At 40.1% G+C, this 17,048-nt stretch overlaps 4 protein-coding genes across 4 annotated transcripts; all 4 read left to right on the top strand.

Moving 5' to 3' along the window:
• Positions 1–820: 820 nt before the first annotated feature.
• On the top strand, positions 821–1,895 carry LOC131455276 (trace amine-associated receptor 13c-like). The gene is made up of 2 exons (XM_058622810.1): positions 821–993; positions 1,094–1,895. Exons 1-2 carry the CDS (start codon positions 821–823, stop codon positions 1,893–1,895), a joined length of 975 nt encoding a protein of 324 aa, XP_058478793.1.
• Positions 1,896–3,004: 1,109 nt separating this feature from the next.
• Positions 3,005–8,276, top strand: LOC131474880 (trace amine-associated receptor 13c-like). The gene is made up of 4 exons (XM_058652590.1): positions 3,005–3,143; positions 3,805–4,044; positions 7,190–7,379; positions 7,475–8,276. The coding sequence occupies exons 1-4, from the start codon at positions 3,005–3,007 to the stop codon at positions 8,274–8,276; spliced, it is 1,371 nt and encodes a 456-aa protein (XP_058508573.1).
• Positions 8,277–9,807: 1,531 nt separating this feature from the next.
• Positions 9,808–10,964, top strand: LOC131455311 (trace amine-associated receptor 13c-like). Its single transcript, XM_058622867.1, has 2 exons — positions 9,808–9,989; positions 10,085–10,964. The coding sequence occupies exons 1-2, from the start codon at positions 9,808–9,810 to the stop codon at positions 10,884–10,886; spliced, it is 984 nt and encodes a 327-aa protein (XP_058478850.1). The 3' UTR covers positions 10,887–10,964.
• A 1,349-nt stretch (positions 10,965–12,313) lies between these two features.
• Positions 12,314–14,416, top strand: LOC131474891 (trace amine-associated receptor 13c-like). The gene is made up of 3 exons (XM_058652602.1): positions 12,314–12,332; positions 13,339–13,519; positions 13,615–14,416. Exons 1-3 carry the CDS (start codon positions 12,314–12,316, stop codon positions 14,414–14,416), a joined length of 1,002 nt encoding a protein of 333 aa, XP_058508585.1.
• Positions 14,417–17,048: the final 2,632 nt, after the last annotated feature.

Raw genomic sequence — 17,048 nt, forward strand, 5'->3', positions numbered from 1 at the left:
GAATTGAGACACCCGAGGCTTACAGTACATGTACAGTGACAAGGGGTGAAGTGGGATTGAGCCCCAGGTCTGAGGAAGAGGAACTTGCTGAATGTTTAAGCCACATATGTATTTACTGCTGTGACATTGTACATTACTCTGTAAAGGGACCAATAAAAGGACTCATCTTAACGTATGTTATCTTATCTTGTTTTTATTTAGCGATTCAGCATTTACACCCATTTTGGTTGTAATTCATTTTTAAGCAAGATGACCGGAAACAACAAAGCTAAACAGTGTGTGTGACTGAGGGAGTGGGGGAGAGGGAGAGAGGGAGAGAGTGTGTGTTTGTTGAGTGATGCAATCTCGGCTGGAAAATAACTTAAAAACCTGCCATAAAAAACATAGAGTTTGGTACTAGCTCAACCCCCTTTATCTATATATGACATTTTAATGAGTGCTAAGAGTGTCGGGAAGAAATTTAGTTATGCTTGCATAATAACAATAAAGAATCTTGAATCATTGGAGCCTGGCTTACACAGGTACTCGATGAGGTTGAGGTCAGGGCTCTGTCCGAGGCAGTCAAATACTTAACAGGTGCAGTGAAACACTTTTGTCCATACAGTGTCTCTGCCTAGCCCTTTTTGTTTGAAGTGTGCCCATAAAAAGTCTCTGTTTAGAGGGCTAGTGAGTTACGCCCTACCAGTCTATCCCAACAAGTTTGAAGAAGCACTGTATGTTCATTTCCTTAGAGAGAGAAACGTCAGCAGAAGAGGAGTGGAAAGCAGATAAATAAGCAAATCAGCTGTATGATGGAGCCTCTCTCTCTCTCTCTCTGGTGATGGAGACCTTGGAGAACAGTGAACTCTGCTTCCCACATCTCTTCAACGCCTCCTGCAGGAGGCCAACGCGTTCTCACTCGGAGGCCATCTTGATTTACGTCCTGCTGTCTTCCCTTTCTCTGCTCACTGTGTTTCTCAACCTGCTGGTCATCATCTCTATCTCACACTTCAAGTATCCAAATATTTTATTCAGTTTATTGGTTGGATATACACATTATTATGTTGATTATTTTTCATTCATTAATATCATGCTGCTGGTTTTTCTTCTCCAGGCAGCTCCAAACTCCCACCAACATCCTCCTCCTCTCTCTGGCTGTCTCAGATTTCCTTGTTGGCCTCCTCCTGTGCTTTCAGATTATGCTCATAGAAGGCTGCTGGCTCCTTGGAGACGGTGTGTGTGTTATGTATCAGTTATTTGCCTATATCATCACTTCCTCTTCAGTAGGAACCATGGTGCTCATATCTGTTGACCGCTATGTGGCTGTTTGTGATCCTCTGTTGTACACCACTAAAGTCACACATAGAAGGATTAAAGTCTGTGTTGTTTTGAGTTGGTTTTGCTCTTCTTCCTTCCAAGGTCTAAACCTAAGTGATAATCTGCAACATCCAAGCAGGTATAGCACTTGTTTAGGAGATTGTGTCTTTGCCATTAACTACATTGCTGGACTTGCAGATCTAATGTTGACATTCATTGTTCCCATTACTGTTATTATTGTGTTGTATACAAGAGTCTTTGTGGTGGCTGTGTCTCACGCTCGTGCCATGCGTTCCCAGATTGCAGCCGTCACACTAGTAACTGTTAAAAAGTCAGAGATTAAAGCAGCCAGGACTCTAGGAGTCGTCATCGTTGTGTTTCTAATATGTGTCTCCCCATATTTCTGTGTCACTCTTGTTGACGAACAAACTGTGCTAAACGCTTCATCTTCAGCCTTTTTAATATGTCTGTTCTTCTTAAACTCCTGTTTAAACCCTATGATCTATGCCTTTTTCTACCCCTGGTTCAGAAAATCTGTTAAACTCATTGTTACGCTGAAGCTACTGCGGAGAGGCTCCTGTGAGGCCAACATGCTGTAGAAAGGAGCCTGACACTGACTATGAGGAGCCTGACTATGAACTGAAAAGTGACATGTATTTGAATGTTTTACTTAGAATTTGGTGAAATCCTTTAGATGCTCCCCCATAATATTTACGCACTAATTAGGCTCATGTTGTATACTGTGTTTACTGTATATTATGTGATTTATGTTGTTTGCTGTATATTCATTGGTATTAAAACACATTTTTCTTATTGATTAATCGCACCTTTGACTGTCTATGCTGCTTTAACACCATCAATTCCTCCATTGAGGGATTTTTGTGTGGCACTTTGCCAAGTTTTTCTTCACAATATCATGGGAACACTCAAAACTATTGATAACAAAGAAAAATGGCATGTCAGTTCCACATCCATGTGATATAACAGTTGGAAAGTGGCCTGTACTTTCCCACTGCACGGTAGAATGGACAAATGAGTGAAATAATTGATTAATAATAGAAGGCATTATCAACTGTTACTTGGGACTATTAAATATATATGTATATATATACATATAACATATATATATATATATACATATATATATATATATATATGTATATATACATATATATATATATATATATATATATATATATATATATATATATATATATATATACACATATATATATATATATATATATATATATACACATATATATATATATGCTCTGGGAGCAGAACTAAAACACATTTTTAAATGAGCCAGTGTTTATAACAAGTCAGACCAGCCAACACATCTATAAAAAAAGGCAATGGTGCACTGTGATACACAGAGTTGAGCGTTGACAGACTATGAGCTGGAGCATTCATATTACAAATATCTCCACAGTCGAGTACAGCCATGAAGGTGGAGGCAACACGTCTCTTTTTAGCCATAAAAGAAAGGCAACACTTAATTCTAACATAAAAACCCAGCTTCAATTTTGGCTTCTTTACCAGATGCTGAATATGAGGAGTGAAGGAGAGCAGTAACATGTGATTGGAATTAGAAATAAGGTGGAATACGACAACTGGACTGCTTCTTCATTTAGGGGAGGAGCCAAAAATGATGACATCCGAAGCGTCGCTGCCCGGCTGTACCACGTGATTGCTTCTGAAGGCCATGGTGGAGTCCAACTATGAGTCAGCTAAGGAGAAGGCTAAGGCTAAAGTTGAAAAGGTGGCTGCTGTTAGCCTTACTTCTGACATGTGGACATCCATCAACATGGATGCCTACCTGGCTGTAACATGCCATTTTGTGGGTGAGAAAACCAGGCTCAGCTCAGTGCTGTTGGGAGTGCAGGCATTCCCCCAATCACACACTGCTGAAAATATAGCTTGTGTGAAAGCCTCCCTGATGGGGGAATGGGGAATCACTAATAAGGTGACATGTATGGTCACTGACGGTGCTCCCAATATGGTTGCGTGTGTGAGAGAGCTGAAGCTTCGGCACCATATTTGCATTGCACACACCCTAAATCTGATAGTGAAGAAGGCACTTGACCAGAACCCTGTGCTTCCTTGCTTTGGCATCTGGGCCAAAGCAAGGAAGCTGGTTGGCTTCTTTGGAAGCAGCACCACTACTAAGGTAAAGTCATTCGCTTTATTCCAATGTATGATAACACTAAGTTTGTCTGTGTTCCTGCTGCAGTGATTTAATGGCCTACTCATCTGTATCTTTAAAGGAGAAGCTTACACAAGTGCAGCTTCATCTGGGGATGGCAAAAATGAAGCTAATGCAAGAAGTGGAGACCAGATGGAACAGCACATACTTGATGCTGCAACGTTTGGTGGAGCTAAGGGAGCCAGTCAGAGCAGCGTTAGCTGGGCTACAACATGACACGCCCATGATCACTTCAGATGAGTTCAACATTATTGGAGGGTGCCTTTCTTTGCTGTCTCCCTTTTATGATGCCACTGTAGAGCTGCCGTCCGAGGAAAATGCGTCTTCCTCCAAAGTTGTCCCACTAATGAAAATGCTGGAGCAAAACCTTCAGGAGGAAATGGCAAAGCCGGCACCTGCAGTGGCATTGGAAATGGGAGACCAGCTCATCAGGCAACTACGGGAGAAACTTTATATTTTGCAGTCGATGAGCAACATGTCCCTTGCTACACTCCTGGACCCCCGATTTAAAGTGATTGGATTTTTCAATCACAATTCAAGTGAGTGGTTTCCTCCTAGGTAGCAAACTGTGGCATCGTTTAGACACCAGCGTCATGGAGGCAAGGAGGTCTCAAAATGTCACTGCAGATGCCACTGTGAAGGTCCAGTGGTACCTTTGAGAGCCAAATATAGGAAGACTGGAAAACCCTCTGGAGTACTGGCAGAGGCAAAAACTACTCTACCCAAACTTATACAAACTTGCACTTCCCTTTGTGTGCACACCGGCATCTTCTGTGCCTTGTGAAAGGGTCTTCTCCAAGGCGGGAGAGGTTGTGTCAAAGAAAAGAAATTGTTTAAAACCAAAAACTGTTGAGAAACTATTGTTTCTGAATAAAAATGAATGACATTTCCCCTGTCCTGTACATCATTGTCCAAGTTACACAAGCATAATCTGTGCCCTTTTCCTAGTTCCACAAGCACTTTCACTGTCCTCTGCCTGATTACGCCCATGCCATTTTCAGAAAAAACATTGCACAACCTGCCATATTATGATATTACCATTTTGGGAATATTTACACACACAGAATACATTCAATTATTTGGTCATACATTTTTTGTAATTCATAGTCATTTTTATTCCCTTCCATCCCTTCCTCCTCTCCAAGGAGATGGACATACCGTTCCTACTATCCTCCTCTTCTTTAATCAATCCCATTTCTCCATGTGCCTCTGCACTTAGCCCCACCCCCAATGTTTTTCAGGTTCACATGTAAGCACCAGTGCTTACATATGTATATATATATATACATAGTAGGTATATATATGTATATATATATATATATATATATATGTATATATATATATATGTATATATAAATATATACATATATATACCTACATTGTTGTTCTCAGTTGGAAATGGCCATTGGATGTTGTCAAATAGATAAAAAGTAAAAGTGTTCAACAGATGTAGGCTTAGTGACATCAAAACCAGTTACAATTAGATCTTTTAAACCTGGCTGTTAACTACAGCCAGGTGTTTGGGACTACAAGTCGTTCAGTAGCCCTTTAAAAGTTTTCAGCAACACCAACTCTTTCAGTTACCGGTCAGGGAGGGGCAAACTAAAAAAGCATTTTTTAGACCACATTCAGTTCTGACTAATGGAATGGACGATAAAACCAATTCTGTGACCTAAGACCATATGAACTTGCTTTCTGAATAAAAACCCGTAGATAATGGTGGGAGCAGAACTAAAACACACCTTTAAATAAAATGAGCTTGTGTTTACGACAAGTCAGACCAGCCAACACAGCTATAAAAAAAGGCAATGGTGCACTGTGATACACAGAGTTGAGCGTTGACAGACTATGAGCTGGAGCATTCATATAACAAGTATCTCCACAGTCGAGTACAGACATGAAGGTGGAGGCAACACGTCTCTTTTTAGCCATAAAAGAAAGGCAACACTTAATACTAACATAAAAACCCAGCTTCCATTTTGGCTTCTTTACCAGATGCTGAATATGAGGAGTGAAGGAGTGTTACGACCCTGCTCGTTTTGGAGAGCAGCAACATGTGATTGGAATTAGAAATAAGGAATACGACAACTGGACCGGTTTAGGGGAAAGTCAGGAGTTAAATTAAACAAGGAGTGTGCACTTGAACGAGGAAATATAACAAAAGGAGGCTGTAGAGGTGCTGACAAATAACTAATAGACAAAGTGAAATCGAATAAATGAATGCTATTTCGCTCTTGGCTAAAAAAAAAAAAGAAGAACACAAGAACAAAAACAGATCAGCACCAATAAGTTTACAAAAATACACAGATAAAAACTAACATGTAGCTAATCACTGGTTCACAGACACCAGGAACTGAGGGCACACAAGCTATTTATACTGCAGCTGGTGTTGATTGAAGAGTCTTGATTGGTCGACTCGGTTGAATCACAGCCACATCAATCACAGATGCCAGTGAACAGGAAGCAGGAAGTAGACCACCTCTGCTCCAGAAGGACCAATCCTCAACAGGGAATCACACAGCTGGATTTGCATGCCTGGTAGAATCACTCATGGAAACAATACTATGAATATACGCTAAACGGCAGCCAGCCAGGAGAGACAGTCATCCAATATAATCCCAAGGTATTTGTACTGGGATATATTCATCACTGTACCTTGAGAAGTGGTAATGGGTTTCAAATTCGTTTTTGAGTTTAAAAACTGTTTGGTTTTGTCACAAAACGATTGAGCAACATCGTTGAAGGTGACATAGACCGGAAGCTCCAATTAACGCTGCGTTTTTGTGTGTATCTGCGTCATTACCTCGTTTATGAAACCCTAAAGTTTCAGAACAAACAGTTCAGCCACTGCTGAGAAAATAGTGTTGTATTGTTTTCCTGGGCTCTGCGAAGCGGATCGACACTTCCTTAATTTGATGTCGTCATCAGAAATCCTCACCACCGTAGTGCCTCCCGGTGCGGGCACTAGTCCGGGCACATCCGGTTGCGTACATTCAACCGCAGAAGAAGAAGAAGAACTAGTCTCGTTGTAGCTGCTGAGATGCAGAGCATCCACCGTGCCAGAGGGGGAGCTGTGTATCTGAGAGCTGGCCTATCTATTACGTCACTTCCAGGTACCTGGCCAATCACAGGACAGTAGGAAAGCTCTCGTTGGCTGGCCAATCACAGCAACTGTTTGGTCTGAAACAGCGCGGCTGACGAGAGCGTCAGCGAGGAGATATTTTGATCGGCTCGTTTGCAGCGATTAGGAGGTTTTTAATCATGAAAACAAGTTAATATATGTAAGTAGACCTCCATAACTAACATATATGTGTGATACAAGCATTCTATGTCGCCTTTAATGTAAATGAAAAAGAGAAGTGGCTCGAGGACTGACCCCTGTGGAACACCCCTGGCTATACTGCAAGTGAGGTGGAGATAAGACGATTTGCTTGCACACACTGAGCTCATTGTGAACTCTTACACTTTGACGTACCGGTCTACCTAAAAAATGGTGGCACTGGTGCTTACATGTGAACCTGAAAAACATTGGGGGTGGGGCTAAGTGCAGAGGCACATGGAGAAATGGGATTGATTAACGAAGAGGAGGATAGTAGGAACGGTATGTCCATCTCCTTGGAGAGAGAAACGTCACCAGAGGAGAACGGGAAGGAAATAAATAAGTAAATCAGTTGTGTGATGAAGCTGCTCTCACTCTGGTGATGGAGAACAGTGAACTCTGTTTCCCACATCTCCTCAACACCTCATGCAGGAGGCCAAAACATTCTCACTCTGAGGCTATTATGATTGATATGATTTTCATCCTGCTGTCCTTTATTTCTCTGCTCACCGTGTTTCTCAACCTGCTGGTCATCATCTCTATCTCCCACTTCAGGTAGCCATAATACATTGATAATACATGATTGTATATAGCATGCTATTGATTATGTTTCGTTCACTGATATCATGTTGCTGTTTTTTCTTCTCCAGGCAGCTCCAAACTCCCACCAACATCCTCCTCCTCTCTCTGGCTGTCTCAGATTTCCTTGTTGGCCTCCTCATGTGCTTTCACATTATGTTCATGGACGGCTGCTGGCTCCTCGGAGACGGTGTGTGTGTTATGTATCAGTTTTTGGCATATATCATCACCTCCTCTTCAGTAGGAACCATGGTGCTCATATCTGTTGACCGCTATGTGGCTATTTGTGATCCTATGTTTTACTCCACAAAAGTCACAATGAAAAGAGTTAAAGTCTGTGTTGCTTTATGTTGGTTTTGCTCTTCATCCTTCCAAGGTCTAAACCTTAGTGATAACCTGAAACATCCAGGCAGGTATAACGCTTGCATTGGAGAGTGCATTGTTGTCATTAACTACATTGTTGGACTTGCAGATCTTATTTTAACCTTCATTGTTCCCATTACTGTTATTATTGTGTTGTATACAAGAGTTTTTGTGGTGGCTGTGTCTCACGCTCGTGCCATGCGGTCCCAGATTGCAGCCGTCACACATAGCTCTGCTAAAAGGTCAGAGATTAAAGCAGCCGGTACTCTTGGAGTCGTTATAGTTGTCTTTCTGTTATGTATCTGCCCTTATTACTGTGTTGCTCTTGTGGGTGAAGACACCTTGCTCACTGCTTCATCTGCTGCCTTTGTCATATTTTTGGTTTATCTTAACTCCTGTTTGAACCCCATGATCTATGCCTTCTTTTACCCCTGGTTTAGAAAATCTATTAAACTCATTATTACACTGAAGCTACTGCAGAGAGACTCCCGTGAGGCCAACATGCTGTAGAAAGGAGCCTGACCCTGACTATGATCAGAAAAGTGAAATGTATTTGAATGTTTTACTTAGAACATTTAGTTAAATTTAGTTTTTAAAATTACCTGTTGGGGTTTTACTTACTGTAAATCTTGTTAGCAAATATACAATGTTATTAACAAACTATCAGTAGAATGCTGGCTGTGTATGCATGCTATATGGATAATATTGTTAAATAAATACAAAAAAACTCCCCATCACTGGAGCATATCTGTAATTTTGGTTGAAGAAATAATGTTACCTCTTTGAATTCTCTTCTTTTAATGTCCTTTAAATATTACCACATTTGATTCATAATAAAGTTGGTGTGCCTTTATGGAAAACAATGATAATTCACTTTTAACCAGCAAAGATTAGGCTCATGTTGTAAATATCGTTGTCACTCTATCCATACTGCTTTTCATTACTTTGACATTTAATATTTAGTTTACCGTATATTCTGTTTATTTATTTTGTTCATATTTATTTATTACATTTATTCATTGGTGATAAAACGCATGTTTCTTATGTATTAATCTCACATTTGACTGCCTTTGCTGCTGTAACACTATCAATTCCTCCACTGAGGGACTTATAAAGGACAACACTGCTTTATCTGGCACATTATCTGGGGTTTTAGGGTTGCTGGTGCCAATCCCAGCTGACATAAGGCGAAAGGCCATGGTCACACCATGGACAGGTCTCCAGTCCATCTTCCGAGGAGCATCTACACAGGAGAGAGTTTTTACTTATTTAAAACTCTTCAGCAGGGCCTTTTCAAGAGTTTTTGGGGGCCCCTGACAAAATGGGGCTGGAGTAAGCTAGCAGCTCTGGGATTATTTTATTGCACTTACTTTTTTTGTGACAGTGTAAATTAAAAATTATCCATTGATCGAATATGACGTATTTGAGCTAGACCAACTCAATTTTATCTAGTACAAATAAAGTAATGTATTTTCTTTAACCTCATTAAATTAATGTTCCCCAAAATCAATGTATTCTAATCAATTATTTGTAATATATTTTTATTGACTTAATACAATTCATTAATGTTGATCAGATATTATTTAATTTAATCCCCCATTAAAAATCCATGAAACAAAACATGGTCAAGATATTTTTTATTTAAAACCAGTTTAAAAAAAATGCTTCAAAATAGTGTCATTTTGCACAACATACACCACAGACAGAAACTATTCCCCTTACAGCTGCCTCAGAATTTGTCAAACAGGGTCAATCAGCAGACTCTGTTTGGCCTTTGTAAAGCTGTACATATGGACCAGCTAGCATTGATATTATAACCATCCCCTGTGACAGCACATACAACAACAACATATCTGAATTTTAAACCCAGATCAATGCACTAATGAACACAATGCACGGCATTCAATGTATAACATGATTTGGAGGAGAACAGGAGAAACGGTTTGTCCATCTCCTTGGAGAGAGAAACGTCATAAGAGGAGAACGGGAAGGAAATAAATAAGTACATCAGTGGTGTGATGAAGCTGCTCTCTCTCTGGTGATGGAGACTTTGGAGAACAGTGAACTCTGTTTCCCACATCTCCTCAACGCCTCATGCAGGAGGCCAAAACATTCTCACTCTGAGGCTATTATGATTGATATTATTTTCATCCTGCTGTCCTTTATTTCTCTGCTCACTGTGTTTCTCAACCTGCTGGTCATCATCTCTATCTCCCACTTCAGGTAGCCATCATCCATTGATAATACATGATTGTATATAGCATGCTATTGATTATGTTTCGTTCACTGACATCATGTTGCTGGTTTTTCTTCTCCAGGCAGCTCCAAACTCCCACCAACATCCTCCTCCTCTCTCTGGCTGTCTCAGATTTCCTCGTTGGTTTCCTCATATGCTTTCACATTATGTTCATAGACGGTTGCTGGCTCCTCGGAGACGGTGTGTGTGTTATGTATCAGTTTTTGGGACATATCATCACCACCTCTTCAGTAGGAACCATGGCGCTCATATCTGTTGACCGCTATGTGGCTATTTGTGATCCTATGTTTTACTCCACAAAAATCACAATGAAAAGAGTTAAAGTCTGTGTTGCTTTAATGTGGTTTTGCTCTTCATCCTTCCAAGGTCTAAACCTTAGTGATAATCTGCAACATCCAGGCAGGTATAACACTTGCATTGGAGAGTGCATTGTTGTCATTAACTACATTGTTGGACTTGCAGATCTTATTTTAACCTTCATTGTTCCCATTACTGTTATTATTGTGTTGTATACAAGAGTCTTTGTGGTGGCTGTGTCTCACGCTCGTGCCATGCGGTCCCAGATTGCAGCCGTCACACATGGCTCAGCTAAAAGGTCAGAGATTAAAGCAGCCGGTACTCTTGGAGTTGTTATAGTTGTCTTTCTGTTATGTAGCAGCCCATTGTACTGTGTTGTTATTGTGGGTGAAGACACTGTGCTCACTGCTTCATCTGCTGCCTTTGTCATATCTTTGTTTTATCTTAACTCCTGTTTGAACCCTATGATCTATGCCTTCTTTTACCCCTGGTTTAGAAAATCTGTTAAACTCATTGTTACACTGAAGCTACTGCAGAGAGACTCCTGTGAGGCCAACATGCTGTAGAAAGGAGCCTGACACTGACTATGAGGAGCCTGACTTTGAACTGAAAAGTGACATGTATTTGAATGTTTTACTTAGAACATTTGGTTAAATCATTTAGATCGTTACTTTTAACATGCTCCTTTATAATACACAGCAAATATTAGGCTCATGTTGTATATATTGTTGTCACTCACTATCTATACTGTTTTTCATTACCTTCATATTTAATATTTTGTTCACTGTATATTATGTGATTTATGTTGTTTGCTGTATATTCATTGGTATTAAAACACATTTTTCTTATTGATTGATTGCACCTTTGACTGTCTTTGCTGCTTTAACACCATCAATTCCTCCATTGAGGGATTAATAAAGGGCAAAAGCCCTTTATCTGGCACATTATCCGGGGTTTTTGGGGTTGCTGGTGCCAATCCCAGATATCATAGGTCACACCATTGACAGGAGGATACACAGGAGGAACCATCATTGATGATCTCAACCTATTGTTATTTACTTAAAACTCTTTGGGTTGTCTGTCTGTCCAATACACCTTATTTTTGAGTGTGGAAGGAACTAGGGGTCTGACTTCCTATTTTTGTGTGGCACTTTGCCAAGTTTTTCTTAACAATATCATGGGAACACTCAAAACTATTGATGACAAAGAAAAAAGGCATGTCAGTTCCACATCCATGTGATAACACAGTTGGAAAGTGGCCTGTACATTCCCACTGTATGGTTAAATGGACGAACGAGTGAAATAATTGATTAATAATAGAAGGCATTATCAACTGTTACTTGGAACTACTAAATATATATATATTTATATAAAAAATAAATACATACATACATACATGTTTATATATATATACACATACACACACATACATGTTTATATATATACACATACACACATATATGTGTATACATACATTGTTGTTCTCAGTTGGCAATGGCCATTGCATGTCGTCAAATAGATAAGAAGTAAAAGTGTTCAACAGATGTAGGCTTAGTGACATCAAAACCAGATACAATTAGATCTTTTACACCTGGCTGTTAACTACAGCCAAGTGTTTGGGACTACAAGTCGTTCGATAGCCCTTTAAAAGTTTTCAGCAACACCAACTCTTTCAGTTACAGGTCAGGGAGGGGCAAACTAAAAAAGCATTTTTTAGACCACATTCAGTTCTGACTAATGGAATGGACGATAAAACCAATTCTGTGATCTAAGACCATATGAACTTGCTTTCTGAATAAAAACGCGTAGATAATGGTGGAAGCAGAACTAAAACACACCTTTAAATAAAATGAGCTAGTGTTTACGACAAGTCAGACCAGCCAACACAGCTATAAAAAAAGGCAATGGTGCACTGTGATACACAGAGTTGAGCGTTGACAGACTATGAGCTGGAGCATTCATATAACAAGTATCTCCACAGTCGAGTACGGCCATGAAGGTGGAGGCAACACGTCTCTTTTTAGCCTTAAAATAAAAGGCAACACTTAATACTAACATAAAAACCCAGCTTCAATTTTGGCTTCTTTACCAGATGCTGAATATGAGGAGTGAAGGAGTGTTACGACCCTGCTCGTTTTGGAGAGCAGCAACATGTGATTGGAATTAGAAATAAGGAATACGACAACTGGACCAGTTTAGGGTTAAGTCAGGAGTTTAATTAAACAAGGAGTGTGCACTTGCACGGGGAAATAGAACAAAAGGAGGCGGTACAGGTGCTGACAAATAACTAAAACACAAATTGAAGTTGAATAAATGACTGCTATTTAGCTCTTGGCTAAGAAAAAACCCAGCACCCACAAGCTTACAAAAATAGACGGACAAAAACATGTAGCTATTCTGCAAGTGGACAGTCTCAAAACAAATGAAAGGGAGTAACCAACTCTTTCAGGTACTCCATATCGAACTAAATAGTTTTACAAAGATACTTAAACACTGACTGGAACCACTCAGACAGGCAATGACAAAGGAATACACCCTCTAAATACTCCTAGACACACAATTATATGCAACCAACAGTGAGGCCAACCGATCACTGGTTCACAGCCAACAGGTACTGAGGGCACACAAGCTATTTATACTGCAGCTGAGGTTGATTGAAGAGTCTTGATTGGTCGACTCGGTCGAATCACAGCCACATCAATCACAGATGCCAGTGAACAGGAAGCAGGAAGTACCCTTTTAAATTTGGTTAATCTCATAGCCCTCCGTATAAGTGTGCCTCTGAAAAGTCTCTGTTTAGAAGGCAGGTTAACTCTTACACTTTGACCTAAAAAACACGTTCACATGTAAGCGCACAAAACATTGGGGGTAGGGCTAAGTGCAGAGGCACATGGAGAAATGGGATAGATTAAAGAAGAGGAGGACAGTAGGAACGGTATGTCTATCTCCTTGGAGAGAGAAACGTCACCAGAGGAGAACGGGAAGGAAATAAATAAGTAAATCAGTGGTGTGATGAAGCTGCTCTCACTCTGGTGATGGAGAACAGTGAACTCTGTTTCCCACATCTCCTCAACGCCTCCTGCAGGAGGCCAAAACATACTCACTTTGAGGCTATTTTTATTTACGTCCTGGCATCCTTCATTTCTCTGCTCACTGTGTTTCTCAACCTGATGGTCATCATCTCTATCTCCCACTTCAGGTAGCCATCATCCATTGATAATACATGATTGTATATAGCATGCTATTGATTATGTTTCGTTCACTGATATCATGTTGCTGTTTTTTCTTCTCCAGGCAGCTCCAAACTCCCACCAACACCCTCCTCCTCTCTCTGGCTGTCTCAGATTTCCTCGTTGGTTTCCTCATGTGCTTTCACATTATGTTCATAGACGGCTGCTGGCTCCTCGGAGACGGTGTGTGTGTTACGTATCAGTATTTGGCATATATCATCACTTCCTCTTCAGTAGGAACCATGGTGCTCATATCTGTTGACCGCTATGTGGCTATTTGTGATCCTATGTTTTACTCCACAAAAATCACAATGAAAAGAGTTAAGATCTGCATTGTTTTGAGTTGGTTTTGCTCTTCATCCTTCCAAGGTCTAAACCTAAGTGATAACCTGAAACATCCAGGCAGGTATAACACTTGCATTGGAGAGTGCATTGTTGTCATTAATTATATTGTTGGACTTGCAGATCTTATTTTAACCTTCATTGGGCCCATTACTATTATTATTGTGTTGTATACAAGAGTGTTTGTGGTGGCTGTGTCTCACGCTCGTGCCATGCGGTCCCAGATTGCAGCCGTCACACATGGCTCTGCTAAAGGGTCAGAGATTAAAGCGGCCGGTACTCTTGGAGTCGTTATAGTTGTCTTTCTGTTATGTATCTGCCCTTATTACTGTGTCGCTCTTGTGGGTGAAGACCCTGTGCTCTCTGCTTCATCTGTTGTCTTTGTAGTATCTTTGTTTTATCTTAACTCCTGTTTGAACCCTATGATCTATGCCTTCTTTTACCCCTGGTTTAGAAAATCTATTAAACTCATTGTTACACTGAAGCTACTGCAGAGAGACTCCCGTGAGGCCAACATGCTGTAGAAAGGAGCCTGACACTGACTATGAGGAGCCTGACTATGAACTGCAAAGTGACATGTATTTGAATGTTTTACTTAGAACGTTTAGTTAAATAATTTAGATTGTTACTTTTAACATGCTCCTCTATAATACACAGCAAATATTAGGCTCATGTTGTATATATTGTTGTCACTCACTATCTATACTGTTTTTCATTACATTCATATTTAATATTTTGTTCACTGTATATTATGTGCTTTATGTTGTTTGCTGTATATTCATTGGTATTAAAACATTTTTCTCATTGATTAATCACACCTTTGACTGTCTTTGCTGCTTTAACACCATCAATTCCTCCATTGAGGGAAATAAAAGAACAAAACCCCTTTATCTGGCACATTATCCGGGGTTTTTGGGGTTGCTGGTGCCAATCCCAGGTAACATAGGTCACACCATTGACAGGAGGATACACAGGAGGAACCATCATTGATGATCTCAACCTATTGCGTTGAAGAGCTTCTTCAACGCAGCTGTTAAACCTGTTGAACTCATGACAATCACGCAAACACAGGCGAGCACACGCACACACACACACGCACACACACACACACACACACACACAACTCACACTTAACCCCACCTTAAACACATACACACACACACACACTGTAAATACCATCTGTATCATATGGGTCATTGCTATGCACATACTGCACTTTACCACAGTCATAACTGTATTACACTGTTATGCTTTCTAATTTGCACTTGCTTTTTCAATGACAATACAGTTGAATTTAATCTCATCTAATCTAAATAAATAATGTGAAATGTGTGAATTACTGTGTGTTTATCATTTCCTTCAAACATGAACATACTATTTATTTCAAAATAACATGGGTGTGCCTTCACAGAAAAGACAGATAATAAAGACTTAATGTATAAAATGTCCCTTTCTTTATTTTGCAGTGGAGAATTTACAGCCCTTGTGTTCTAATTATTGTTTAAGCAACAGAGAGAGAGGCAGGTTATGTGTGTTACGTAAGAGTGTTACCTAACATAACCTAACTGCAAAGTAATTTATAGTTATGTATTGTTTAAACGCATGCTATAGTCTTTAGGCACATTTTTTTTTAGGTGCAATTCAAAACAGAACAATTTCACATTCTCTTGTAACATTAGAGTTTCTAGAGTTAATTGCTTTAGCAGGGCCGTTGCAAGACATGTTGGGGGGCCCTGGGCAAAGGAGGAACCAGAGTCTTATATTTAATTGACTCTGAGTCTAGATTTAGATTTGATTATAAATTGTTTTGTAGACTAACGCAGCCTAACATAATCGGTTGCTCTCAGTTGGCAATGGCCATTGCATGTCGTCAAATAGATAAGAAGTAAAAGTGTTCAACAGATGTAGGCTAAGTTACATCAAAACCAGTTACAATTAGATCTTTTACACCTGGCTGTTAACTTCAGCCAGATGTTTGGGACTACAAGTCGTTCAGTAGCCCTTTAAAAGTTTTTAGCAACACCAACTCTTTCAGTTACAGGTCAGGGAGGGGCAAACTAAAAAAGCATTTTTTAGACCACATTCAGTTCTGACTAATGGAATGGACGATAAAACCAATTCTGTGATCTTAGACCATATGAACTTGCTTTCTGAATAAAAACGCGTAGATAATGGTGGAAGCAGAACTAAAACACACTTTTAAATAAAAATGAGCTAGTGTTTACGACAAGTCAGACCAGCCAACACAGCTGTAAAAAAAGGCAATGGTGCACTGTGATACACAGAGTTGAGCGTTGACAGACTATGAGCTGGAGCATTCATATTACAAGTATCTCCACAGTCGAGTACAGCCATGAAGGTGGAGGCAACACGTCTCTTTTTAGCCTTAAAATAAAAGGCAACACTTAATACTAACATAAAAACCCAGCTTCCATTTTGGCTTCTTTACCAGATGCTGAATATGAGGAGTGAAGGAGTGTTACAACCCCGCTCGTTTTGGAGATCAGGAAGATGTGATTGGAATTAGAAATAAGGAATACGACAACTGGACCAGTTTAGGGTTAAGTCAGGAGTTTCATTAAACAAGGAGTGTGCACTTGCATGGGGAAATAGAACAAAAGAAGGCTGTACAGGTGCTGACAAATAACTAAAACACAAATTGAAGTTGAATAAATGACTGCTATTTAGCTCTTGGCTAAAAAAACCCCCAGCACCCATAAGCTTACAAAAATAGACGGACAAAAACATGTAGGTATTCTGCAACTGGACAGTCTCAAAACAAATGAAAGGGAGTAACCAACTCTTTTAGGGACTCCATATGACACTAAATAGTTTTACAAAGATTCTTAAACACTGACTGGAACCACTCAGACAGGCAATGACAAAGGAAAACACCCTCTTAATATTCCTAGACACACAATTATATGCAACCGACAGTGAGGCCAACCGATCACTGGTTCACAGCCAACAGGTACTGAGGGCACACAAGCTATTTATTCTGCAGCTGAGGTTGATTGAAGAGTCTTGATTGGTCGACTCGGTCGAATCACAGCCACATCAATCACAGATGCCAGTGAACAGGAAGCAGGAAGTAGACTGCCTCTGCTCCAGAAGGACCAATCCTCAACAGGGAATCACACAGCTGGATTTGCATGC

This window comes from Solea solea, chromosome 2, assembly GCF_958295425.1.
Source record: "Solea solea chromosome 2, fSolSol10.1, whole genome shotgun sequence".
NCBI classification, from domain to species: domain Eukaryota; kingdom Metazoa; phylum Chordata; class Actinopteri; order Pleuronectiformes; family Soleidae; genus Solea; species Solea solea.